Source organism: Onychomys torridus, chromosome 21 (assembly GCF_903995425.1).
Source record: "Onychomys torridus chromosome 21, mOncTor1.1, whole genome shotgun sequence".
Taxonomy (NCBI): Eukaryota; Metazoa; Chordata; class Mammalia; order Rodentia; family Cricetidae; genus Onychomys; species Onychomys torridus.
In genome coordinates this window covers 5,199,429-5,225,247 of record NC_050463.1, presented here as the reverse complement: position 1 = coordinate 5,225,247, position 25,819 = coordinate 5,199,429, and the positions used below count along the sequence as shown (strand labels likewise).

At 55.2% G+C, this 25,819-nt stretch overlaps 2 protein-coding genes across 5 annotated transcripts in view; both read right to left on the bottom strand.

The window, feature by feature from the left end:
• The window catches only part of Plin4 (perilipin 4), a 7,043-nt gene extending 4,643 nt beyond the window's left edge, over nucleotides 1-2,400 (bottom strand). Inside the window, exons 1-3 of the mRNA XM_036171240.1 lie at nucleotides 2,286-2,400; nucleotides 2,013-2,126; nucleotides 1,810-1,956 (exon numbers count right to left, since the gene is read on the bottom strand). Coding sequence (XP_036027133.1) covers nucleotides 1,810-1,956; nucleotides 2,013-2,126; nucleotides 2,286-2,400 — 376 coding nt within the window. The remainder of the gene's footprint in view (nucleotides 1-1,809; nucleotides 1,957-2,012; nucleotides 2,127-2,285) is intronic.
• Nucleotides 2,401-6,698: 4,298 nt separating this feature from the next.
• On the bottom strand, nucleotides 6,699-25,751 carry Hdgfl2 (HDGF like 2). 4 transcript variants are annotated; one of them, XM_036171060.1, is made up of 16 exons: nucleotides 25,556-25,751; nucleotides 23,425-23,501; nucleotides 23,205-23,343; nucleotides 13,000-13,200; nucleotides 10,894-11,007; nucleotides 10,748-10,819; nucleotides 10,020-10,182; nucleotides 9,873-9,948; nucleotides 9,512-9,803; nucleotides 9,104-9,207; nucleotides 8,508-8,581; nucleotides 8,316-8,386; nucleotides 7,959-8,060; nucleotides 7,639-7,849; nucleotides 7,310-7,436; nucleotides 6,699-6,953 (listed from the first exon to the last, which is right to left on the bottom strand). In XM_036171060.1, the coding sequence occupies exons 1-16, from the start codon at nucleotides 25,625-25,627 to the stop codon at nucleotides 6,851-6,853; spliced, it is 1,998 nt and encodes a 665-aa protein (XP_036026953.1). In that variant the 5' UTR covers nucleotides 25,628-25,751; the 3' UTR covers nucleotides 6,699-6,850. The 4 variants fall into 4 exon arrangements, with proteins under 4 accessions (XP_036026953.1, XP_036026950.1, XP_036026952.1 ...); XM_036171057.1 differs by having other exon boundaries at nucleotides 6,699-6,956; nucleotides 10,020-10,185; nucleotides 25,556-25,750; XM_036171059.1 differs by having other exon boundaries at nucleotides 6,705-6,956.
• Between the last annotated feature and the right edge of the window lie 68 nt (nucleotides 25,752-25,819).

Sequence of the window (25,819 nt, the reverse complement as noted above, 5' to 3'; positions counted from 1 at the left end):
CCTGGCAAAGGCATGCTCACTCCAGACTTTTTTATTCCCCCAAGACAGGGTTTCTCTGTGTAGCTTTGGTGCCTGTCCTGGATCTCACTCTGTAGCCCAGGCTGGCCTTGAACTCACAGAGATCCGCCTGCCTCTGCCTCCCGACTCTGCCTCCCGAGTACTGGGATTAAAGGCGTGCGCCACCACTGTCTGGCTTGCTCACTCCAGACTTTCTGAGCACTGACAGTATACCAGCACAGTCAAGGATACAGCTGTGACCCATATCATACATGCCCAGGCCTTGGCACTACAGCGGGTATATAGAAAGTAGTCAATACGTGACGTGCAAGCTCCCCACAGGTGTGAAGCCACATCATGCCCATACCAGCCCTTAGATACAAGGAAACCCCAGAGCTCAGAGAGGCTGTACCACTTGGCAACCAGTGGTTAGAGGGGCAGAGGACAGAGTGAGGGGACCTTGTCCTCCGGGGACCTGCGAGCCCACCCTGATGCACACCTGGGATATGCAGGGTGACAGGCACCAGGGCTTGCAAGGACTGTTGGGAACAGGCAGTGAGGAAGACAGGCCGAAACAGGTCCCTGGAGAAGACCCTGGGGTCAGAGTGGACCAGAGGCCCCACGTGAAGGCCCACGGTGGAATTCAAAGCTGGGGTCGCCGTGCATGTGACCTCGGGACTGAGCAGGACCACAGCACCCTAATCCCGGCTTTGGGTCTTCCCAGCACCTGGGAGTCAGACCCTCTGAAGGGGGTCCACACAAACACTTATGGAGCACCTACTGTGTTCCCAGCTCACCTTCGGAGCACCTACTGTGTTCCCAGCTCATATGGTGCAGCACCCACTGCGTTCAGAGCCCTGTGGTGGTGTATCAGAGGACATCTACCTCAGTCTCTGGCATAGCGGCTGCCTGGACTTTTCACCAGTGACAAGACTAAAAAGCCCAGAATGGGCCGGAGCCCGAGAGCTTGCACAGCCAGGAAGTGGCCACAACTATTGCCCATGAGGAGCCACCTAGGGGTGAAGACGTCCCCAGCTTAGGGGGTCCCCAGTGCCCGTATTCCCTGCAGCCCTGCGCCAGCTGCTCTTCTCTCCCTCTGCTCCAGCCGCAGGGGCTTCTCCATCACACCAGGCTGCATCCTGCAACTCAGGTACAGCCTGGACCACTGCCCCGGGGCTTTGCATGGCCCTGCCCCCTGCCCCAGGCCTTTGCTCTGTCGGCCCTGGCCATTGGCTTTGTTTTATATGTGGAGAAACTGAGGCTCTGAGGGGGCAGGTTTGATCGTAGTGCTGTGTCAGGGCTGAAGGCCACATCCGGGGAAGGGGTCTCTGCTGCCTCTAGTGTAACTATCAGAAAACACACAACCAACTTCTACACACCCCTCACTGCCCCAGCTGCAAGGCCCCTTCTCCATGTGCCTTCCCTGAGCCACAGCTCAGAATCCAATTTTCCCTAGCTTCAGTTGTGCCCTCCACTCCAAGCTCCAACTGTACACAGCAGAGTGAGCCAGGATCTGCCTCAGTTTCCCCTCCCATGGTCTGGAAGAGTTCTGCGGAACAAATAAATAGACAAGCTAGGGTTGCTCTCTGGGCAAGACACAGACCACAGCACACAGGGGCCACTGGGAATGTCTGTTAACGGACTGAATGACTTCCCTGATCACTCAAGGTCCCCCTAGAAGCCCATAATCCCCCTTAGGGCTTTTGAAAGCATTCAGGAAGTTTCTTGGGGCTGAGCCCAGTGCATCCTGGGAAATGTAGGCTTCAGCCGTCCTGGCCTGCATCTCACCTGAGTTAAGAGTCACCCACCCACCATGGCCCTCCGCGATGGGGCAGCCGCGCGTCCACGCCTCGGCTCCCAGCGGCTCTGAGGTCTCGCCACGTCTCCCGTTTCTTTGTAATCCCCCTGGCTCCTCGTGGGCCCGGGAGCGAAGCTCCCACTTCAGAAAGTTCAGGCGCCCTGGAAGTGCCCCACTGCCCAGCTCAAAGCTCCCAGCTGCCCCTCCAGGGCCACACCCAGGGTCAGCTCGGGACACTCGCCTTCCCTGGAGGCGCCGGTCACCTTTCGGTCTGGCTCACCTGTCCGCAGGCTGACGTCACCTCTTCCAAGGGCAGCTGCCTGCCTGCCCTCTGCCACAGACAGACAGACAGACTGACGGGGGAGGGCTGGAAGCCCCAGAGGCCCCAGGACACGCAGCGGAGGAAGAAGCCGGCAGAGCCGGTCGTGAGGAGGGTGCACAGAGACTGACCTCCTGCCCCAGGACATACAGCGAAGCTAAAAGTTCAAACCGACTTCCCGCCAGCGCCCTGGACGTCCAGGGCCACCTCGGAAGGGACAGGGACGCGAGCGCTCGGTTTCCAGTGGATGGAAAGAGCGGACTCCCTCACTTGCCATGGAACCCATGGCCTCACAATACTAGGCAGTACCAGCTGTCACTCAGTGCCTCCGTTTCCACACTTCTTCTTGGCCCCCAGGCTGCTATCTACTCAGCCTGAGACTCCCCAGCAGGGAGCAGTGACCCCAACCCCTCCACCCCAGCCAGCAGGCCAGATGGCATCAGGCTCTCTCAGGTCCAGGCCTTGAACCCGGGCCCTCCCCACCTCTAACCTCTCAATAACCTGAAAGCAATCGTGCACCCTGAAAATCTGCCAGAATCCCCGAGTCCTGGGCCCGAGACAGAGAACCAGGCAGTAGCAGCCTGTCCAGTCCCTCCGACCATTCTGTGCCCCAGGGCCTCCTCCAGCCCAGAGCTTGCTGGGCTGCAATATTGGGGTTCCCAACTCGGTTACACTCAGCTTGGGGTAGGGGTGTCTGGCGGCTAAAAGGTAAGAACCTGGAAGTGGATGCCACAGACCTCAGAGGGGTGACAGAGACCTGGGGGAGAGACTACACAGAGCTCAGGCGGGGGACAGAGACCTGGGGGGGGGGGAGACACAGATCTCGGGTGGGGGAACACACAGACCTCAGGCAGAGTGACAGCGACTTGGGAACCTCAGTGGCACAGACCTGGCGCGGGGCAGGCACACAGACCCCAGGCGGGGGCACACAGAGACCTCAGGCGTTGGTGACACAGAACAGACCTCAGGCGGGGGTGACACTGACCTCAGGCGGGGGTGACAGACTCCTAGCGGAGAGGAACTGGGATCCACGAGTCCCTCCCGACCTCAGAGATGTCGCAGGCCTAGAATTCGCCATCTGAGGCCCGGGTGGGGGTTCGGCCTGGCAGCGGCTCTGGGGAGGCGCCCCAAAGTCGGCGGTGGAGAGCAGGATGCGGCACGTGACCCCCGCCCCAGGGACCAATCAGCGCCGCGGTCGGCCGGGGGGCCACGGTGGCACCCACCCCGCGCGGCTGCTAGAGACGCTCCTTTGTCCCATTGTCGGGCTTTGGGGGGCCCTTGGCCGCCCCCCTCCGGGGCGCGCTGCAGCGGGGGCGTTGGCCGCGGCCTGTGTTCCCCCCCACTCCAGCTGCGCTGCCGGAGGGGACCCGGAGAGCTCCGGGCGCAGCCGGTGCACGGGGCCGCGTGGGGACCCACGGGAGGTCGCGGCTGTGTGTCCCGCCCCCTCCCCCACCCCCACTCGCAGGTCGTCGCCCCAACAATTCAAAGCCACCGTCGCTGCCCTGGCGCGATGAGCCCCGGCCTTGGCTGCAATCCCCGCCCGCTGCGCAGCCCGTTAGCCCCGCCCAGGGCGCTGGAGCGGCGACCGCACGCGGGGGGCCCCCCGGCTAGTGTCGCTGCACGAGGCGCCCGCGGCCTGTGCGTGCCCGGTGCGTGCGTCCCCAGCGCATCTGTCTCCGCAGCTGTCCCCGCGTCCGTCCCCGCGTCCGTCCCCGCTGCATCTGTCCCCGCTGCATCTGTCCAAGGTGCGTCCCCGCGTCCGTCCCCACGTCTGTCCCCGCGTCCGTCCCCGCACTCACCTCGCAGCGCAGGCCGAGCACCTGCCCGGCTCGGCTCCGCAGCGCCTCAGCCCGGGCTCCCACGCGCGGGCGGCTCCCGCGGGGGCGCAGCGCGGTGTCCGGGCCGGGGCCGCATCTCCGCCGCCGCCGCTGCGACTCGCGGCTCCGCCACCTCCGCCCCCAGCGCCCAAACCCGGAGCCGCGCAAAACGCGGCGCGGATCAGCGCGGAGCGGAGCGGAACGGAGCCCGGACCAGAGGGGGCGCCCCCGCCATCCCCGGCCTCAGTTTCCCTCTGTGCCTCTGCACTGGCCCAGCTCCAGGAGGTCTTACAGGTGGTAAGAGCATCTCTGGTTCCCACCCTGGACGCCTGCAACTGTTCACTGGCCAAATGCCTAATGGGCTAAGCCACCTGCATGCAGAGGAAGCTAGGGCATGGTTGTTCTAGCCTCATTTAGTGAGCAGGGTGTGTGGCTAGAATCTGTGAACCCAAGGGAGAGGGTGGTGAGGGTGACAGGGCCCTAGCAAGGGGTCCTTCACCCAATGTCCTGTCTCCAGGATCCTGCTGGGCATTATGGACACAGAGGCCTGTTAATTCTGGGTGCTGGGTGGCATCCCTTTCATCTGCCCACCCCATTCCTGGTCAAGAAGATACCCAGGGAATATGGAGGGACAAAGCAGGCATGGTGTGGTGTAGGGCAGCAGATCCCAGGGTAAAGAGTGATAATGGGCAGGGGACAGAGGGAACCTGTGTGTATATGCAGAGGGCAATAGTGGGGTGGGAGATGAATGGACACAGAGGGACCAGATGCCCTCGTGGGGAATTTGTGTGTTGGCTGCACCACGTATGGAGGAGGTTTAGACTCAAGATCTAGGGACAACAAAGTGTCCCTACTTCCACTAGACCCACCACTTCTTCTGTGGCTCTTTCCAGACAGACATGGCCATGGAAGCTCCAGGTGGGCAGCTGTGCTGGGACCAGAGCTTGAGCTCCACGATGGAGGTTGCTGGTACCCGTAAGGTGCGTGTGGCACAGCCCTACCCCAACGCCCCTACTGCCCCAGAGCCCCTACCGCATGCCCCACCCCTGCTCACCTTGCTCCTTCTCTGCAGGTTCATGCTTCCGTGGCTCTGGACAGGCTGTGCACGATAGCCCGTCAGCTCCATGCAGCTTACAGTGGCCTGGCGGCCAGCTTGCAGGGTCTGCCAGAGGTGCAGCAGCAGGCAGGGCTGGCACGGCACAGCCTCTGCAAGCTGTATGGCCTTGTGTCCTCTTCGAGTGGCAGCCAGCTGCAGGCAGAGCAGCTGGCCCAGAGCAGTGCCGGCGTGGTCCAGACATGGCAGGGTCTGGAGGTGCTGCTGGACAGGATGCAGCAGAGCCCCCCACTTGACTGGCTTGTGGGACCATTTGCTTTGACCCCTGGTGGCCAGCTGTAGGCATCTGAGGGCTGCACTTGCCCAAAGCTCTGGATTAAGTAGGAGCAGAGGGTCCTTGGAAAGTGAATTTGAAACCAGCTATGGCCCTGCTATTTCCAAGAACTGACTGCCCCTCTTCCAGACTAATCACCAAGTCTGTTCAAAGAGCATCCACACAGGTGCCAACGACAGAGCAAAGCAGATGCACAACCAAACCCACTGGCAAGCCTTCCATCCTCGGGGTTCTGACCCTACCTTCAGGGCCCCACAGCTCTCCACTATGGACAGGGTCACTCCATCCCAGGCCCCACACTGGGGCCTCCAGAGCTCTTGGCTGACATACTAGCCAACTTGTTCCCTGGCACTAGAATGTACTAGAATGCACAGCCACCATAAGTTAAGTTCTCATAGCCTCTTCTGATAGCTAGTGGGGGTGGAGCCACTCAAAGTCACACACTTATATCCCAGGATGCTGTAGGCCTCAGACCTGCTCTTTTGGGAAAAGGAGGGTCACAAACATATATTACTGAATGGAGACAGGGCTGACTTGACGGGGCCAGCACTGCTCTGAGCAACTGTGGTCTGCATAAGGACATGGCCTGCACATGAACGTGGCCTGCAAAAGCGCATAGCCTGCTCATAGTTAAAGGCTGTACTGACAGGAGACATGGGCAGGTGATGGCCCCTCTCCCTCACCCAAGTCAAAAGCATAGAAAATGATGGGGTCCAAGGTGCTCCCTTGTGGCCACATCATCCAAGGCCACAGCATAGCCCTCCCTGAACCTCAGCAGTGCTAGCAACCCCCAACCTTTCAGCTCCCTTTGAGCTACACCCTTGGAAAGTAACAATGTCCTTGAGTTCCAAGGTTGGGCCAGCTGTGACACAGGAAATGCCATGATGGAGATGGCAAGGAGCCTTCCCGAGCCCTTCCCTGCCCTTCTGCCATGTCAGCCGAACACTGCCTCAGCCAAGAGATGAGCCTCATTACATCATGTCCAGTTCTTGGTGGCCACGGAGGCAGGGGGATACACTGGGAGGCATGTACCCAACCTGAGCCCACAGGGAACACAGCGAGAGGAGGCTGGGACAGTGTGGACTACAACACTCTAGCCCAAATGCTGAGCTGCCCCAGAGATGCTATGCTGGTCTCACCTGGTGGTCCCTGCACAGCTGAGGATGGGACGGTGGTTGAGTCTCTCCTGTTGGCCTGTCCACTTATGCTTGTGGAACAGTCACTCACTGCAGGAAGAGCTCTGTTGACCTGTAAATGTGAACCCTGCCCTGTTCCAGGCCTGGCTCCCCATGCTGCTCATGGTGCCTGGTACCTCAGCACCTTGTCAGGCACAATGTCCAGCTGCATTTCCCATCAGGACACCACGCCAATAAAAGCTGTTTCTTTTTCATTATAAAACCCTTTATAGCCATTTCATGTCAATCGAAACCACAGAACTAGGCAGAAAGGCCCAGGCCACAAATACAAACAGCGCAGCACTTCCCTGGGAGGCTGGGGACGGACATGGCACCATGGCCATGGTGGCTGGAGCTCAGCTGTCCTCGTCATCATCAGCAGACTCGGAGGCCAGCCGCACTCTCTCATGCTCCTGATGCTCACTCCCAGGCCTGGCGGGGTCGGAGCTGTCCCGAGGGCTGCTGGGAGCATAGTGAAGGGTGGTCAGGATGCAGTTACCTGGTGCTGCCACAGGGCCATTGGTGGGTGGGCAGCCAGAGAAGGGTAATGTCCTTCCTCGCTGACAGCACCTGTCTAGTGTGGCCTTCCTGACCTTCCCCAGGCCAACTGTAGCTCAGTCCAGTAGCAGGTGCTCATGGTGGCTACTGGGACCACCCCTGGAGAGTCGGCAGGAAGCCCCTCCCAGAGCACAAGTAGCTGGAAGCCTGGTGGCCTGATGGCCACAATCAGTGTTCTGGCTGGCCCCAAGATGTGGCAGGGGTGGGGCGAGGGCTCCATCGTGCAGGGAATGTGCCTATGCCCCAGGGACACTCACTCATGCAGCTCTTCTGAAGAGCCGCCCCGTGGGCCATCCTCTGAGTCCTGCCCATCTTCCTGGGCTCTGTCTTCTGTGCTCTCCCCCTTCTGGGACGCAGCCTCGCCGTTCACAGGTGCTGAGAGATCTAGGGTGACATACTCATCATGAGCTTATAAGCAGTGAAGGCGCATACAGGTGCTGTGGCCTACAGAGCACTGCTAACACCCAACTGCTGGCACCCAGTGGACCTATGACAGCTATCCAAGAATGTGGTTGGGTCTAGCGTGCTGGGGGCAAACACATGCAGTCTCGACCTGTCCTATTGGCTGGGTACAGGCGGCCCTCACCGGTGCTGGGCTCATCCTCTACCAGCTCTCTGGGAGCCTGCTCCCCTGGCTGTTCCTCCACCTTCTCGCCGTCAGCCCGTTCCTTCTCAGCTCCAGCCTTGTTCACCTTCTGGAGAGCCTCAACCTTTGGCCCCAGGACCCGAGACTTGAGCCGGGTGTAGACCTCTGCTGCCTTCGCCATCACATCCTTGTTGGCCTTGTACCGGCGAATCTAGCCACCAGGAGGCTAAGCTTAGCAGGGTTGCTGGCTGTGTCCCCAGATCTCCCCTTGGACACCACCACCATCTTCCAGGTGCTCTGCCTAGGTGCCCCTGCCATACCTTCTTCAGTGTGGCTACCACATCTGTGTTCTTCTGAAGGATCTGAGAGGTCACTTGCAGGGTCCCCAGCTCTTCCAGTGCATTCAGACACCTCCTCACGTCCTGCAGGGCAGGAAGAGTGGAGAGGCAGCTCTGGCTGACTTCTAGGATGCCACCTGCTGTCCCCAGGGGAGATTTTAGGGTATGGGTGTTGGGGTGGAGTTTCCTGGGCCAATATGAAACCACTCTCCCACCTGGGGGACCCTGCCTCAGTTTCCCAAGACTTCCAAGGAGCCTGAAAGGAGATGGCTAAGGAAAGCACCCATCTCAGGACAGTGTGGGGCTGTGACCCTGTGGGCTACGCAGCAGGCATCTTACTGGGTTGTCGACCTTCAGTGCAAATTTGATCTCGCTGTGCAGCTTCTGCAGTCTCTCCTCTACAGAAGGTTCTGGCAGGAGACACTGGCTTGAGCAGGGTGCTCTGGCCCTGGCTACAAGGTGGCCCAGCCTTCCACCACCACAGGCCTGAACCCGGAGACTTGGAGCCCCGCACCATGCTAGTGTGCTCACCTTTCTTCTTCTCCCCCTTCCTGTCCAGTGAGAGGCCTTCTGACCGCTTCCGCGTCCGCTCCACCTTCACAGGCCTACGAAGAGGCTCCCATCAGACAGGCGACCTTGGAAGGCCAAGGTGAGGACAGCCTGCCAGGCCAGGGGCCTGGGGCCCTCCTCTGCTTCTGTGTACCAGGCTAACCATGAGAAGCTCAGCACATCACAGCCCGTGCTGTGTGGCCACTGTGCCACACTTCTGGTCCCCACAGGCAGCTTTGATCAGAAACAGTTGGGACACTTTGAGAGCAGAGATGAGCTGCACCTCTCTACTTGTAGGCTCAAAGTTAAAGCCACCGTGCTGGGCATGGTGTCCCCTAGGTGCTGGGAACACTGGCTGGATGGCTCTTTGGGTCTTGGGCCCTGCAGGGTGCTGGGTAGTGCTGCTGGCCTCCACCTACTACAGGCCAGGAGCTCCTAGTCTGACTGCCACACATGGCTCCAAGGGAGACTGCAGCCCCAAGAGCTGGAGCCCTAGGATGGATGCAGCGCCAAGGCTGAACTCAATGGCCAGGCCGAGGGGAGAGGGACTAGGTCCAAGGCTCAGGACAGACGCCAACCTGGTTCGTGGCTTCTCGTCTGGCCGCCCTCGCTTCTCCTTCTGCCCGGGCTTCCTTGCAGACTCTGAGCCTGGTTGCTGGGACTTCTTGGCCAACTTCTTCCCCTACAGTGGCCGGAGGACAGGGTTGCTGCCTTAGGAGCAGCCTGTCCCACCCCCACCCAGCATATATGGGCTATGGCTTTCCTGGTCTTCCACAGAGGTGTGGAATCCAGGGATCCATGCCAACAGGCAAGCCCTAAACTCTGGAAGGACCCTCGACTATCTTCCATGGCCAGCACCCTGGGCTCTGGGTTACCACCCTATCTCTAATACCCAGGATGGGCCCCAGTACCCAGTAGGTGCCCAATAAGGAGTGGAGCCCAGGGCCAGCGCCTGGAGCCTCAGGTGAAGAGGGGGCTCCACGCACCTCTTTTCCAAGGCCCCCCTCAGGTTCTGAGTCAGAGGAGGACGGTGTGGCCCTGGCCCGGGCCTTGCGGCTGCGCTTCTTCACAGGCTCCTCATCCTCCAGCTCTCCTGCACTGCTGCCCCCCCGCTCCGCCCGCTCCTTGCGACGCTCCTTCTCCTCCCTCTCCTGCTCCCGCAGCCGCCGCAGTTCTTCCTCCTGCTCCCGTCGCCTCCTCGCCTCCAGCTCGCGCCTCCGCTCCTCATCACGCCGCTTCCACTCACTGATGCGGTCCACCTCACCACTGTCACTGTCACTGGGGTGGAGAGTCCATCAGCGGGGACCCCAGCATGCCTTACCCCCCACGTCACCTGCTGACACCCACCTGTCACTGCTGGAGGTGGAAGGTGGCCGTTCTGGCTTTGGTCTCCGCCCTCGGGGTTTGGGGGGTGGCTTCTCAGCTGCGAAAAAGGAGGGGTGACCTTCTCTCCATGGCTTCCCAGGGGTACACCGAGGCTGGCTCAGGCCTTACCTGGCTTTCTGCCTCGAGGGGGTTTTTTGACAGACACATCTGAGTCGGAGGAGGAGGATGAAGAGGACGAGGAGGAGGATGGGGACGGCCGTGCTACAGTCACAAGCTCCTCCTTGGCCCCATCTGAGTCGGCTTTGGAGTCTGAATCTGAGGCTGCAGGCACCTTCTGGGGACAGGCAGAGCCAGTGGGGTGTCGCACAGAGTGAGGGTGATGGGGCAGAGGCAGCTGCAGTCCCCAAAGGACACAGTTCTATGTCTCACCCACAGCAAGAACATGAGTCCTGACACCCTGGATAGCTCCTGGGGGCAGGATCAGAGCCAAGCCTAGGGACTTTGCAGGGCAGGTGTGCACTGAAAACCTGCATAGGTGACCAGGTCTGCTTCCTCCCTCGTACTGTCCAGCTCTCCCACAGCACGCACGCCACAGTACAATATACACCATCCACATCACACACATGGCCACAGATACACGAACACATACACAAGCAGTCTTGGGAACACAAGCCCTCTCACCCCCACATGCACACAGCACATGTGACCTTTGATGCCACAACATTCCAGCACACAAGACCTGATTTTCCAATCCTGGTAAGTGGGGTACCCTGGAAGGCACAGCAGTGACCCACAGGCCCCAGGGGCATCACTGCACCTGGGTACCCAGGTACCATTGCCATCGAAGGCCCATTAGGATGCTAGTGGCTTCTCGGGACCTGGGCACAGCACTTTACCTTCTTCTTGCGTCCTCCTGGAGGACCCCGCCTTGGTGCCCGGGCTACTGTCTTCTTCTCTGGGGTAAAGTCCTGAGTGAAGAGACAGGAGTGTCAGAGGTGCTGGCAGCCATGCCAGGCTGTCCTGGGGGCTGTTGTTCACTCACCTGGTCGCTTGTCTTCTCTGACTCGGATGGGCTTTCGGAATCCTCTTCCGATGGGGACACACTGGCCTGGTCCAGGTCACTGGAGGCTTTCCGAGCTCGTTTAGAGACTGACATCTGAAAGGCAGGGCCAGGCTGGGTCAACAGCTGGACAGTCCTGGTTCCAGATGGGCCCCTCTTATGTGCCTTGGTGCTCTTGAATTCTGGGATGATGATGGGAGTCACACACAGAGGCACACACAACACAGATCCCACTCCTGGGAGCTCCCTATCCCTTCATTTATCGGAACCAGAGAGGGGAAGAGTGTGTGTGTGTCATGGCAGGTGCCAGGGTCTTGGGGAGGACAGTGTCTGATGGGGCCAGAACTTTCTGGAGACAGATAGTGAGGAGGACTATGCCTCAGAATGTCTCATTTTATGTCACAAGTTCTGTATCAAAAGGAAAATCTAACACACACACACACACACACACACACACACACACACACACACACACGGTGGGGGTGGGGGAAAGAGCAGGCCCTCAGCAGGAACTGTGGAGGAGGCAGTGCAGCTCACTGTGACCAAGAGGCGTCCGCTGACATGGAAAAACAGTATGCAAAGCACAGGGTGACAGCTCAGCAGTAAGAGTGCCTACCATGCAAGCCCTAGGACCTGAGACCCATCCCTTGCACCCACGTAGAAAGGCTCCATGTGTGGCTGAAGCAGCAGCTCCATGGATAGAGAGCACTGGCTGCTCTCAGAGACCCCAAGCTTGGTCCCCAGCACCCACACAGAGGCTCACAACCATCTGTAATCCAGCCCTAGGGGATCTGACACCTCTGGTCTCCACAGGCACCTGCCTGAATGTGTACCCTCCCCCAAGACACAAGTCACAGACATGATGAAAAATAGACTTTAAAAAGGGTTGTGGCTTGAGTTGTGGCTTGGCATTTAAGATCACTGGCAGCCGGGTACAGTGGTGGCACACGCCTTTAATCCCAGCACTAGGGAGGCAGAGGCAGGCGGATCTCTGTGAGTTCGAGGTCAGCCTGGGCTACAGAGTTGAGTTCTCTACACAGAGAAACCCTGTCTCTCTCTTTTTATAGTCTTCTATCTGCATGTGTTCCTGCACGCCAGAAGAGGGCGCCAGATCTCATTACAGATGGTTGTGAGCCACCATGTGGGTGCTGGGAATTGAACTCAGGACCTTTGGAAGAACAGTCAGTGCTCTTAACCTCTGAGCCATCTCTCCATCCCGAAACCCTGTCTCAAAAAACAAAACAAAACAAAACAAAACAAACAAACAAAGACCTAGGCTTGGTTCCCAGCATGCACAAGGCTGCTTATAACCATCAGTAACTACAAAGCCAGGAGTGGTGGTGCCACCTCCAATCAGCACCTGGGGTGGAGACAGGCGGGTCTCTGGGTTCAAGGCCAGTCTGGTCTACATAGTAAGTTCCAGGACAGCCAGGGTACATAGTGAGACAGTCTCTTCTATTTTTGGTTGTGAGCCTAGCCTTTAATGGCTGAGCCATCTCTCCAGTCTGAGACACTGTCTCAAACAAACAAACTAACCGTCCACAACTCTGTCCTAGGAGATCCAACAATGTCTCTTGCTTTGGGCATCAGACACAAATGAGGTGTGCAGATATACATGCAGGTGAAACACCCATATGCAGAAAATAAAATAGGAAAAACAAAAAAGCAAACCCACATCTGTAATCCAGATATGGGGAGGCAGAGACAAGGTCTCCAGGCTTGCTGGCGCCTAATGCAACTGGTGAGCTCCCAAGTGCAGGGAGAGACTGTCTCAAAATACAAGACTAAGAGAAATTGAGAAAGGTGCCTGATGTCAACCTCTGGCTTCTATACACAGGAACAGAAACATGCACCTATCGCACACATAGATTAAAAACATCAATGAGAGCCACACCCCACCCTCTAAGAGAATCAACAAGGTATCTGAAATCTGAATTTTATCTCAGTTCTTGTAAAAACTGAGTACAAGTTTCAGGCCTGACTGGGCTATTATATAGGAGACCCTGTCTGAAATAGAACAACAAAAACAATGCCTACCAAGAGGGGCCACCAGGGACAGGCCTGGAGTGACCACCCACTTCACACTACCTTCACGACTGGCGTCCTCCTCTTCAGGCCACTGTGGTCACTGCTCCTGTCAGAGTCAGAGTCGCTCTCCATCCTGTCACTGGTGGCTGTGGTGGTCACCGCTGTCACGGTCATGACCCCTCGGGCCTCTTCATCCTTGTCCCCATCACTGCCACCACCTAGGTCGGCTTCAGGGGCCTCACTGTCAGAGGAGCTCACTGGCTGTGGTTGGGGTGACAGACACGTGTCACCAAGGGGCCAGGTAAACTTCCTAGCCCCCTGGTAGCTGGGCAGACAGCATCTAACAATGGGAAAACAGGTTCACGGTCTGGCCACCTCACTCAGGAGCTGGGGAACGGAGGCAGGAAGACCAAGATGGCGATGTCTATGGTGGGCATGGCAGTCAGATGTTAGGATGCAGGGTAAGTGCTTTAGCTCTGTGCCTCAGTTTCCATGCAAGCAAGGGGAGATCACAGCTTTAACACTATGAGGCTATTGAAGGAGGCACAGAGCTGTCATGTGAAGTCAGGGTAGTGTGTAGACCACAGCAAAGGCTCATGAAAATTGTGGGGTTTGTTTTTGTGTGTGCTACTGGGGACAGAGCACAGAACTTCATGTATGTTAGGCACGATCTCACTGAGCCACAACCCCAGCCCTCTTTTTACTTTCCATGTTAGATATGGTACTATGAAGGCCAGGCTCTCCTGGAACATACTCTGTGCATCCTGGGCTGGCCTTCATGTTATGATGGGATGACAGGCCTGACCAAACAGGCCTGGCTTGGCTCTTTTTCAAGCCACCCTAGTACTATGAGAAGGAAGCCAGCCTCCAGGGCACTGCTAAACCCTCCCAATGCCCACTTGGGCAGCAGCCACAGGCCAGCCACATCACAAGCTCAGTCTAGGACAGTGACTGCAGCTTGGTCTCCTACACAGTGACTAGGAAGACAGAAAATACTGCCTAGCTGTGAGGACCAAGAAGTGAAGGATTTGCACCGGGTGCTCAGGAAGGCCTGCCAAGAGGTAGATCAGGGTAGACAAAATGTGGCTCACAAGTGGCACGAGGGAGTGAGGGTCCAAAAGGAAGAGGCTGGGATGTCAGGGCACAGAGAGAGAAGGCAGTGATGGCAAAGAGACTAAGGATGAGGCTGTGGCCAGCTCACGCATGGGCTCACTAAGGCTCTGAAACCAGCAGGCAGGCGACACAAGAAGCTTCAGGGTACAGAGAGAATGTGTGAGCCCCAGTTGTGTTCAGTCTGCCCCTCACGCATCCAACGCACACTACGGGGTACCTACTATGTGCTAGAAGTAAAACTTGGTCTGGGCCTCAGGGAGCTGTCTAAGGGGAGGCGACAGGTAAAAGCAGTGACAGTACTGGACCTCCCAGGCACAGCACCTGACCCCTGTCTCTGTCATTCCACATGACTGCTGCCTGAGGGTCGTCGGGGTAGGGGTGGAGATGGGGGCAGTTGCTCATTTTTCAAGAACCATGTCCGGAAAGAACTTGCATCAAGTAAGGAGTGAGAAAGATGTGGTACAGTCAGAGATAGTGAGCATGGCTGGCAGGGCCACCAGTGCGCAACGTAGGCCTAAAACCCAGCTCCATTATAGTTCTAGGCCAGCTGCGCTACACAGGATGATGGCGCCCTGCAGTGTGGGCCTCTGTCTTCAGTGGGTGAATCTGGGTGGAAAGGCAAAGTGCTGAGGGCAGGGTAAGAACCACAGCGCTGTGGAGTGGAAGGTGCTGCTGCAGTCACACTGTGGTGAAAGCCCCACGGACTGCAAATACACCAACACCATTAAACAGAAACTGCAGAGGGCACAGTTCACCTGACGGTATCCTCCTGCTGCTACCCCGGCTGAGACTGCAGGCCCGGACCTCACAAGCAGCTCTGACCATTCCTTTTTGTTTGTTTGTTTGTTTGTTTTTGAGACAGGGTCTCACACTATGTAGCTCCGGCTGTCTTAGAATTCACTATCTACATCAGGCTGGCATTGATCTCACAAAGATCCATCTGCCTTTGCTTCCAGAGTGCTGATCATCCTTTTTTTTTTGAGACAGAATTTCTCTGTGTAGCTTTGACTGTTCTAGAACTCATTCTATAGACCAGGCTGGCCTTGAACTCACAGAGATCCATCTGCCTCTGCCTCTCTAAGTGCTGGGATTAAAGGTGTACACACCACCACCGCCCAACACTAATCATTCTTTTGTTGTTGTTGTTTCTGTTTGTTTGTTTGTTTTTGCCAGAGCTGAGGAAAGAACCCAGGGCCTTGAGCTTGCTAGGCAAGCCTCTACCACTGAGCTAAATCCTCAACCCCCACTAATCATTCTTATACACCCAAGAATCTAGTGTTAAGGGTCAGGGAGAGACTCAGCCGGTAAAGGCACTTGCTGTCAAGCCTGAAGACCTGAGTTTGAGCCTCAGGATGCATATGATGGAAGGAGAGAACCAACTCCACAAGCTGACTTTCCCCAGTGTTGTAGCATGCAGTACCCACCATACATTTCATTGCTGTGGTAACAACAACAACAAAAACTAAACAAAAATGACCAACATGAACCTGTGGAGGAAAGGGCTTATTTTCTCTTATAGTTTGTGGTTCACCATACAGGGCACAAAGTCAAACCAGGGACCTGGAGGAAGGAGCTGATGCAGAGGCCATGGAGGGTGCTGATTAACTAACTGGCTTATTCCTCATGGCTTATTCAGGATACTTTCTGATAGAACCCAGGACTACCAGTCTAGGGGTGGCACTACCTGTAGGTGAGGCCTCCCACATAAATCATCAATCAAGAAAATATCACAAAGACATATCCATGCACAGGCCAATCTAGTGGGGGCATTTTCTCAACTGAGGTAGGTTCCTCTTCCCAAGTGACAACTGACCTCTTATTAACTTGACACACAAACACATCACTATTGAACTTTTCCTAATATGTTAATATTAACATCACAATATAAAACATAAATAACTTCACAAGTACTACAGTCTTTTTTTCAAACACTAAAAGTTTATCTTTGCTGGACATGGTGGCCCACACCTTTAATCCCAGCACTTGAGAGGCAGAGGCAGGTGTATCTCTTAAGTTCCAGGCCAGCCTGGTCTACAGAGTGAGTTCCAGGACAGCCAGTGCTACACAGAGGAACGACGTCCGACTAGGTACATCTCTAAGTTTGAGGCCAGCCTGGTTTACATAGAAAATGCCAAGACACCCAGAGCTTCACAGTGAGACCCTATTTTCAAAACAAACAACAACAACAACAAAAACAACAAACAACAAAAATGTTCAGTCTTTCTGGGAGATGGTAGTGCACGCCTTTAGTCCCAGCACTTGGGAGGCAGAGGCAGGTGGATCTCTGTGAGTTCAAGGCCAGCCTGGTCTACAGAGTGAGATCCAGGACAGCCAGGGATATACACAGAAACCATATCTCGAAAAACAAAACAATTTCAGTCTCTTTCAAAGTTTCTCAAAAATATCCAAAGTCTCTCAGCTATGTGATTAAATAGGTTGAAATAAAATAAAAGTAAAACCCAAGTCTGGCTCCACATAACTCAGCGGAGACTGAGCTGCAGAGGCCTTGGCAGTGTGGTCTCTGGCTCGACCACCTAAAGCACACACAGCTGGTCTCCTAGGCTCAGGCCAGTTCTACTCCACATCTGCTGCTGTCCTTAGTCATCCCATGCCACTGTCATCTCCAAAATACCGAGGTCTCTACAACTGAGTTGCACCTTCACTGGTGGCCTCTTGTGGGTGCTCTTCAAGTACTCTGACCCGGCCACACAGTGCCAAGCCTCAGTCACTCTGCATGACCCTTCAATCCTGGGGCTGCTATCACAACTGAGGCTGCACCTTCACCAGTGGCCTCTCCCAGTGCCAAGCCTCAGCTGCTCTCTGAGATCTCTTCAGGCCTTCAAAGCAGCACCACCTGGGGGACTCTTGCACAGGACTAAGTTTGGCTGCCAGCATGAGAACCAGGCTCAGTCCCCTCTGCTAACCCTGAAGAAACACTTCCCAGATTTCACCTCAGGGAAGGTAGTCTCCATCACCACTGATTCTTTAGCCCCAGCTGACCAGCATCAATTGTCCCAGCAAAGCAAAGGTTTCATCTTAGTGGAACGGCCCAATAGAAACCTTGATGGACTCTCAAAACTTCAAAGCCAGGCCTCCATCCTCTGCTCTCAACACTTTTTTCTTCCAGACTCCCACAGAACAGTCCACTGAGCTCTGGGCACTCAATGGATTTCTCAGCTCAACTTCAAATGCTACCGCAAATCTTCCCCAAACACATGGTCGTATCTGTACACCCCACTCCTGATACCAACTTATCTTACTTGTGGTTTTCTTTTTCTTTTTTGGTTTTGAGACAGGGTTTCTCTGTGTAGCTTTGGAGCCTGTCCTGGAACTCACTGTGTAGATCAGGCTGGCCTCAAACTCACAGAGATCCTCCTGCTTCTGCTTCCTGAGTGTTGGGATTAAAGGTATGTACCACCACTGGGTTTCTATTGCTGTGATTAAAAACAAACAAACAAAAACAAAACAAAACAAAACAAACCATGACCAAACTGAACTTAGGGCAGAAAGGGTTTATTTCAGCTTACAGCTCATTATCCATGAAGTCATCAGGAACTCACAAAGAGCAGGATCCTGGAGGCAGGAGCTGATGCTGAGGCCATGGAGGATGCTGCTTACTGGCTTGCTCCCCATGGCTTGCTCAGCCTACTTTCTTATAGAACCCAGGACCAGCAGCCCAGGGATGGCCCCACCCACAGTGGACTGGGCCCTTCTACATCAATCTTCAATCAAGAGAATGCACCACAGGTTTTCCCACAGGCCAATCTGTATGGCTCTTCCCAAATGACTCTACTGTGTCAAGCTGACATAAAACCAGACAGCATATAGATATAATTGTAAATCTCAGAACCTGGTGTTTAAAAAAGATGCCACCATGGGGTGACTGTAGTGGCACGAAGGACAGGAGATGGGGGCTGCAGAGGCTGAGAGAAAAAGCTATGGAGCAGATCCCAGGAGCCCTCATGGGCAGACACGGATAAAAACAGAAATGAACTGCTGCTGGAGACAGGAGACCAGAAAGGGAGATGAAGTAGTCCAGGTCTCCCAGGTGCTTTAGCCCAAATGTGGTAATTCACACCACAGCATGGAAACACAGGTAAGACTCATCACCTAGCATGTGAGAGGCAAAGACAGTCTAAAGTCACCTTCAGCTACAAAGGGTGTCTAGGATAGCCTGGGCTATATGAAATCCTGTCTCAAAAGCAAGGGAAGGGAGGGAGGGAGGGAAAGAGGGAGGAGGGCTTGCAGCAGCTCTCCAGCGGTCTTCATAAAGTCCTGTATCTTTCCCAACTGAGAGCAGAGGCTGAGTCCTCAGCATAGACGTTAGCCCAGGCTAATGAGCCGACCAAGTGAAAACCAGGTGTTGGTCCAGCCCAGCTGTTCCATTTACCTTCATAGTGCCAAAGAGCTTCACATGTGGTCAAAGAGCTGTGACATAGCCCTGCATGAACCATTTTGACCTGTGATGCTTAGCAGGGTGAACCCCAAAACAAACAAACATACGGAGAAGGAAAACGAGGGCCTGTGTGGACTGTGAGACACGCCTCACCCACAGAGGGTATGGACTCTGGCTCTACCCTCTCTTCCTTTCATCCTAGAAATGACAGCACAGGTCCCTTTCCAAGAGACAATGCCACGTAGTGAGCATGGAAGGACAGGGCGATATCACACCATGGAGAGCTATTGTTCATGGGTGACACAGAGTATAGGGTGTCCTGATCTTGCAGGACAAGGGCACAAAGAGGCTGTGCATCAGCTGCACAACTCAGCAGGTCAGCATGAGATCTGAAGCCCAGGCCCACTGTGGCCTTGAAGCTTGGGCAGTGGACTGATGTCATGGATGGGGGAGAAAAGTGTTTGCTGTGCAAGCATGAGGACTGGGGTTCCGACCTCCAGAACCCACATGAAAGTTAGACGTGGCTATAAGCAAGGCATGCTTACCATGACAGAAACAGGAGAATCCCTGGGAGCTGGCAGGCAGTCTGGCCTATGCAGCACAAGAGACCCCGCTACAAATAAGGTGGAAGGGAAGGCTGTCTTCTCACCTCCACACTTGCACAATGGCATGCACTTGCCATAAGACCCTGTCTCCAAAACAACAGGACACCAACAACACATTGCTCCTCAAGGCTGAGCGTCATGGCACATAATTGTCTTCCTAGTACTCAAGAGACTGGCAGAAGAATCATGAGTTCCAATCCAGCCTGGGCTACATAGCTCTTGTTTCAAAATTTCAAAAATAAAAATAGATGGTGTTCAGTGTCTGTCTGAATTAAGAAGCGACCACAGCGGAGCAGTCCAGACCAGATGTACATTCCAGAGGTTGATAGCTAGTCTGTTGGGTTTGGTTTGTTTTTTTCAAGACAGGGTTTCTCTGTGTAATAGCTCTAGCTGTCCTGGAACTCACTTTGTAGACCAGGCTGGCCTCGAAGTCACAGAGATCTACTTGCTTCCAGGTTCCTACCCTACTTGAGTCCCTGTCCTGACTTCTTTTGAGAAACAGTGATATGTAAGTGTAAGCTAAATAAACCCTTTCCTATCCAAGTAGCTTTTGGTCATGGTGTCTCATCACAGCAAAAGAAACCCTAACTAAGACAGTGGCTATGCCCAGTGTTCACTGAGTGCTGACCTCACACTGTCCCTAACCCTGACGGTTAGGGAGGACATAGAGGCATATAGGTGTGGTACAGAGACCCAGGGCTTGAGTGCCTCTGGAGTGGGATTTTACACCATGTGTCTCCTTTTTAGTAGCTTGTGGGCATAGGTGCCAGTCAGAAGGGAAGAACATGCCTAGCATCAGGAGCCTGTGCTCTGCACCCAGCCCAACGTGTTGCTAACTATCTTGAGAGCCCTGGACAGAAGCCAGGCCTGAGGCTTCTGTTCCTCATCCCAGAATTGGGAGAGGCTGAGTCCAGCCTGGGCTGCATGGTAAAAAACCAAAAACATTACAGGGCTGGTGATATGGCTCAGTGGGTAAAGGTGCTTGCCACCAAGTCTGATGTTTGAAGTTTGATCCTCAAAACCCACATGGGGGCTGGAGAGATGGCTCAGTGGTTAAGAGCACCGACTGCTCTTCCAGAGGTCCTGAGTTTGATTCCCAGAAACCACATGGTGGCTCACAACTACTTGCAATGAGATCTGGTGCCCTCTTCTGGCCTGCAAGGACACATGCAGGCAGAATACTGTACACATAATAAATAAATAAAACCTTAAAAAAAAAAAAAAAGAATCTCTAGCACTCCTAAGCCATTGCCAAGGATTTGGCAGCCTCTTTTGGCCTCAGAGACCAGGCACGCACTTAGTGCACTTCTATACTTGCAGGCATAACACTCATACACATAAAATAAAAATAAACACATCTTAAAAAAAGAAAAGAAAGTTCTGTGGGATTTTCTGTGAAATAGGAAGGTGCTGCAGCAGGGCTATCTGGGAAAGAAAACAACACAAAGTAACCAGGAGGGGAGGAGGTAGGACGGCTCCTCACACAACAGTGCTCTTTCTGAATGTCAAGTCTGGATTCCTGTCTGACTGTAAAACTAAGCTAAAATTTAGGGAAAAGAGACAGCTCAGTTTCCCATAAAATCATGCTTCTGTCTGAAGGCCTGCATATACATGTTGTGTCAAAAGTATCTCAACAATGCCTGGAAGGACCACTCCAAGAGTGGCCCAGGAGTCCTTTCTTCCTTTCCTTTTGTTTAATTCAAGGTATCACTGTGTATAGCCCAGGCTGACCCTGTCTGTACTCATTCTGTAACTCAAGCAAGCCGTAAGCTTGTGATCCTCCTGCCTCAGCATCTCTGAATGCTGAGAGGACAGGCCTGTAGGTATCTACATTCCCACTCATGTCCCCCTTGAGGGCACACCTGGGTCATGGAACCACAGGCCAGCCAGGGGCTCTCAGAGCTTCCAGCCACTCTGTTTTGGGGGCATGTGGAGAACTGGCTGCCCTGTGGTCTCAGCACTTGGTGTTCAAGTCTTGTTTCCTCGAGGACCGCATCTGTCTGCATGGTGCCCACAAGCCGTGGGTGTCCAATAAATATTAAATACAGTGATGATTCACCAGCAGGCAACGGGTTCTGAATGTGTAACCAGAGTGCACTCAAACAAGCACCAGGAGAGATCATGACACATTCAACTTTAAGATCCCCTTGCCCAAGCAGAACCAAGGAGAGATACACAAAAAGGGCCACTCCACTCTCCACACACAGAACAGACAACAGAAGTAAAATGTCCCCAGACCCTCAATAAAGGCAGCTGAGCCAGAAGTGCTCAGGAGACACCTGCAGCGTGAACCCTGCAATACCCTCTGACAAACAGATGAAAACCTTTCAAAATCTATCATATTAGCAGACCACTAGAATTCACCAACCCACAAGCTAAGGAGAATGTCATCAGACAGCATTTGGGCATATAGAAAAGCTCCCCCAGCCAGCCACCTTGGTGTAGCAATTTCTCTGATGTACCCACCAATGCATTTCAAACCTGCCTTGATTTATGACTTTGTTTTGTGGTGGTGTACTCCTGTAATCCCAGCACTCAGGAGGCAGAGGCAGGTGGATCTCTGTGAGTTCGAGGCCAGCCTGGTCTACAAAGCGAGTTCCAGGACAGCCTCCAAAGCTACAGAGAAACCCTGTCTCGAAAAACCAAAACAAACAAACAAAAAAAACCCCAAAACCTATAAACCTTCATGCAACTGCTCCCATGTTGGAACATGGAAGTTGGGGTAACCTAAACCCATGTTCCTAGGCCATGGTCACTCAAAATGGTTCCATAATAAACTCTCTTATTCACTTAAAAAAAAAAAAAAAAAAAAAAAATCTCAAGGTCCAACCCACGACCAGACTCTATGAGAAGGCTTAGGTTTTTACCAGCAAAGGCAAGGCTGGGACTGACCTCATCAGTTCCTTTTTGCTGTGAGAAGCAAACCCAGGTGGCCCTTCTTCACTAACAGTAAGTTTTGGCTTGTGTGATCGCTTCGCTCCCTTTGGCCACCTCCCAACTGGACAATCAGCCCTCCCAAGCTGATGCTACCTTGCCACTTCTCATGATAACTTCCAGGACAGGGAATGAGGCAATGGTTTGGCCAGCAAAGCACCTACAAGCAAAAGCACCTGAATTCAGGTTTCTTGAGTTGCCAGAGGTGTTAGGCAGCTCACTTGCATGCCCAGGTGCATAGTACACAATCAGGGGATCCCTGGAACTTACTCAGCCAACTGAGTGAGCTAGGGGCTCATGAGAAACTGTGGCTCCATATGTAAGGTGGAAGTGATCAAGGAAGACACTGATATCAACCTCCAGCTTCAGATATGCACAGACGTGCACATGCACACACCACACATGTGCAAAGAAACAACATCAACAACACCCTAAAGCAGCAGTAACAGCAGAGTGAAGGACCCTGGGCAGCCCAACACCCTCTCCCCTCTTCTCACTCCAGGACACCCACATGGGCACCCCTTCCAGCCTTCCACAGTGGCTACCAGTTTCAACTTCTAATTTTCAATTAGAAATTATACATGCTTAGTTTGCAGTGTGGGGCTAGAGGGTTACACACAGGAGCCAGCTCTCCTCCTGCCATGTGGGTACTGGGGATGAAACTCAGGTCATCAGGCTGGGCGGCAAGCAGCTGCTGAGTCCTTACTTCAACTTAAAGTCCTTCTCTCCGCAGAGACTCTTGGCATTATTTCCCCTCCCTGATGAGGAGCTCTCACATTCACAAACTTTACCCTACCCAATCCACAAAGAGAGTCCTGGGACAGAGGACAGTGTTAGCCAAAGAAAGCATTTCACCGTAGAGAAGCATCTACCTTGACCTGTAACACCCTGTGCTGAATCCCAGGCTTATCCTTAGATGGTGGTCCCCACCATAGATGAATCTGCACCCCAGTATCCAGTCAGTGAACACTGGATAGCTTCTAGACACACCTGTGGTAATGACCTGGGTAGCTCCTGGAGTACAGTGAGCAGAGACCAAGGATGCTGGTCCACACCCTGTAGGGCCCAGCACATCCACCCCAAAGAAAGACCCGATCCACAACATCCTCAGCATCCACAATGCTAAAGAGCATGAAAAAGCAGCCTGGAAGCTTCTGAAGAAGCCCCACCCCCAGGAGCCCCCAGACACCCACTGCCCACTGGCACCAGGCACTCACTGGAGGTGCGCTGTAGCTGGCGTGGGGGTTGTTCTGGATCTCCCAGAGCCCCTCATTGAAGCCTTTCCTCTTGTTGGGCTTCCCGTACTTGTCCTTGCACTTGTCATAAGGGAATAGGTCCTTGGGTCCCAGGAAGGCCCTGGAGGAAGGAACCACAGGCCAGGTTCAGGTGAGCCAGGGCACCCTAGGAAAGAAGCCATTCTGTGGGGTGGACACTTACGTTTCGTGTGTTCCAAAGAAGAAGATGGGGTATTTGTTGGGTGGGGGCTTCACAGCACCGTCAGCGATGTCATCGATCTGTAGTGAGAGGCAGGTGGTTAGGGTGCTCCTAGTGAGGGCCGGGAAACCTCCACTTACTTGGGGGGAAAGCACACCCTGGGGAGGCAGAGCACCTTCCAAACACAAGTCTGGAGGTCTGAACTCGGGCCCACTAAACTAGCTTATTAGCCCCTTAATTTGGCATTAAAAAAAAAAAAAAAATTTCAGTCTCGCTATGTAGCCCTGGCTGTCCTGGAACTATGGAAACCAAGATGGCCTCAGACTGCTTTTGCCTCCCAAGCAGTGGGCATTGGGATTAAAGGTGCGTACTCCCGGCTTGCCTGTCTGCCACTCACAGTGATTCTCTCTCTACCAAGAAGAAAGCTGGGCTCCCTGATAGGTACTTGACCTGAGCCAGGCTCAGTATGGGCCCCTGAAGCCTCCAGGGGTGGGCATAGGCTCAGCTTCTCCCCATTCCTAGGACTCCCCCACGACCGCCCCTGCTGCTAAAAGGTCGGGTCTGCTCTCGCTCCAGAGGTGGAGCGGGCAGCTCTAGGGATGCAGAGGATGGGGGTGGGCTGCAGGATCAAGGCCCAGAGCATCCCGGAAGTCCCACCCTTTTCATGCAAGCCCATGGGCTCCGGCAGCTGTCAGTCACCTTCCCACAGGAGGCTAGCAGCCCCTTCCCTTCCAATCAGGTGCTTGGAAATGTTCTCTCTGTGCTGGAGAAGGCTGGGAAGGGGGAGGGGACAAGAGCTTCGCAGAGAGCAGAGCTGGACTAGAGAGCGCAGTGGCGACTGCAAAGTTTTGCCCCTCAGTTTCCCCTCTCGCAGCGGGATTCCCAGGGCTGGGTGATGCTTTACCCACCCACCCCGACAACACCTGGGGGACTGCTGGGCCCTTCCTAGCCTGCACCCAGCATCACCCCTCACTTCTCTCTAGTGGTCCCTTGTGGCTGCATGCAGGAAACCGTATGTAGCAGCATCCTCAAGCCAGGCTGGCTGGCCGCCCCTCCCACTGGGCTCACACCTCAGAAAGCCAACAGCTCTCCGGTCTTGACCTAGGAGCCACCTCCTGAGCTGGTTCCCGGTCAGCTTGCTCTTGGGCATCCTCAGGACAACTCCCTGCGGTCTGGCCTTTTACCTCCACCCCCATGCAGTCCCTCCATGAAGACACAGCCAACCTTGGCCTCTCCACTAAGACTCGAGGGAACAAAACTCTGTCTCTATGCAACTGGACGTGTGCACCGGGGCCTGGAACTCCAGCCACCATCTGCACAACCCAAAATTCCTTCAGTCGCGCCACATGGAGTGGTCCCTGTGTATATACGTGCCCTCTTGCCAGGGCCAGAATTCTACAACCTGTGCACCCCAAGCTCCAGACATCTACACTCCTGGGCCCCAGCCTCCTCCAAGAGGAAACCCAGAAGGCCCTGGCCCCGGCCTGAAGTTGCCTGTTCCCAAGTGAGCCACCCCACTAAGTCCCTTTAAGGGCCTGGCTCCAGGTCCCCAGAAAAGACTTCCTCCAGCCTCTGTCCCCATTCTCCTCCCACGACCTAAATGGAGATGGGGTCCCTCCTCTGGCGCTGCATCCTACTCCTCTAACTCCCGGGAGAAAGACTCTTCCCGTCATCTGGCCCTTCCACGTCAATCCCAGGGTGTCCATGCACCCTTCCGGCCCCACTACACCCGTCTCAGGACCCTGGGACCCCCGACCCTGTGACACCGGCTCCTGAGGTCAAGGATAGCTCACCACAGCCGTTCCCTGCAGGACTGTGCGTCTCTGAGGTAACTCTGACTAAACTGCCGTACCCCAGCCCCGAGGGGCCGCGGGTCTCAGGGCCGGGATCCGGGACCGCAGAACACAAGTCCCTCAGACCAGGGGCGGCCCCAAGACCCTCCAGACCCCGGGCACTGTGGTCCCTGCGGAAGGCGATCCTCGGCTTCCAGAGAGCCACAGTGCAGCCGCCTCAGCCCGCAGCCCCAAGCTCTCTCAGCCTCCCCTCGGCCTCCATTCCAGCCTCCCTGCGCGCGCCCGCGGCCCCTCCGCTCGGGGCGGCCAACTCCGCCGGGCCTGTCCACGCGCGGCCTCACCCGGGCCGGCCAGTGCGGGTAGCCCTTCATCTTGGCGAACACCAAGTCCCCGGGCTTGAAGGCGTGCGGCATGCTGTCGGCGGAGGGCCAGGCCGCGGGAAGCAGCAACGGCGGCGGTGGCAGGCGAAGCCGGAGGCGGGAGTCGGACGCCTGAGGGGCGGAGGCGTCCGCACGGGCCGCCGGCCGGCGCCTACTTATTGGGTTCGGCGCGCCCGGAAGTCCCACCCTCCCTTCGCCATGGGCCGCCGTCACCGTCGCTCATGG

Bases quoted from the DNA above. Each gene is read 5' to 3' on its own strand.
- Hdgfl2 (XM_036171057.1), bottom strand. From the start codon at position 25,627: ATGCCGCACGCCTTCAAGCCCGGGGACTTGGTGTTCGCCAAGATGAAG. The intron at 10,820-10,893 runs GTGAGTGAACAA...CTCTTCACTCAG, and splicing joins CAGAGAAGACAAGCGACCAG to GACTTTACCCCAGAGAAGAA. The intron at 7,437-7,638 runs GTGAGGGCCGCC...ATGTCACCCTAG, and splicing joins AGAGGATGAGCCCAGCACCG to ATCTCTCAGCACCTGTGAAC.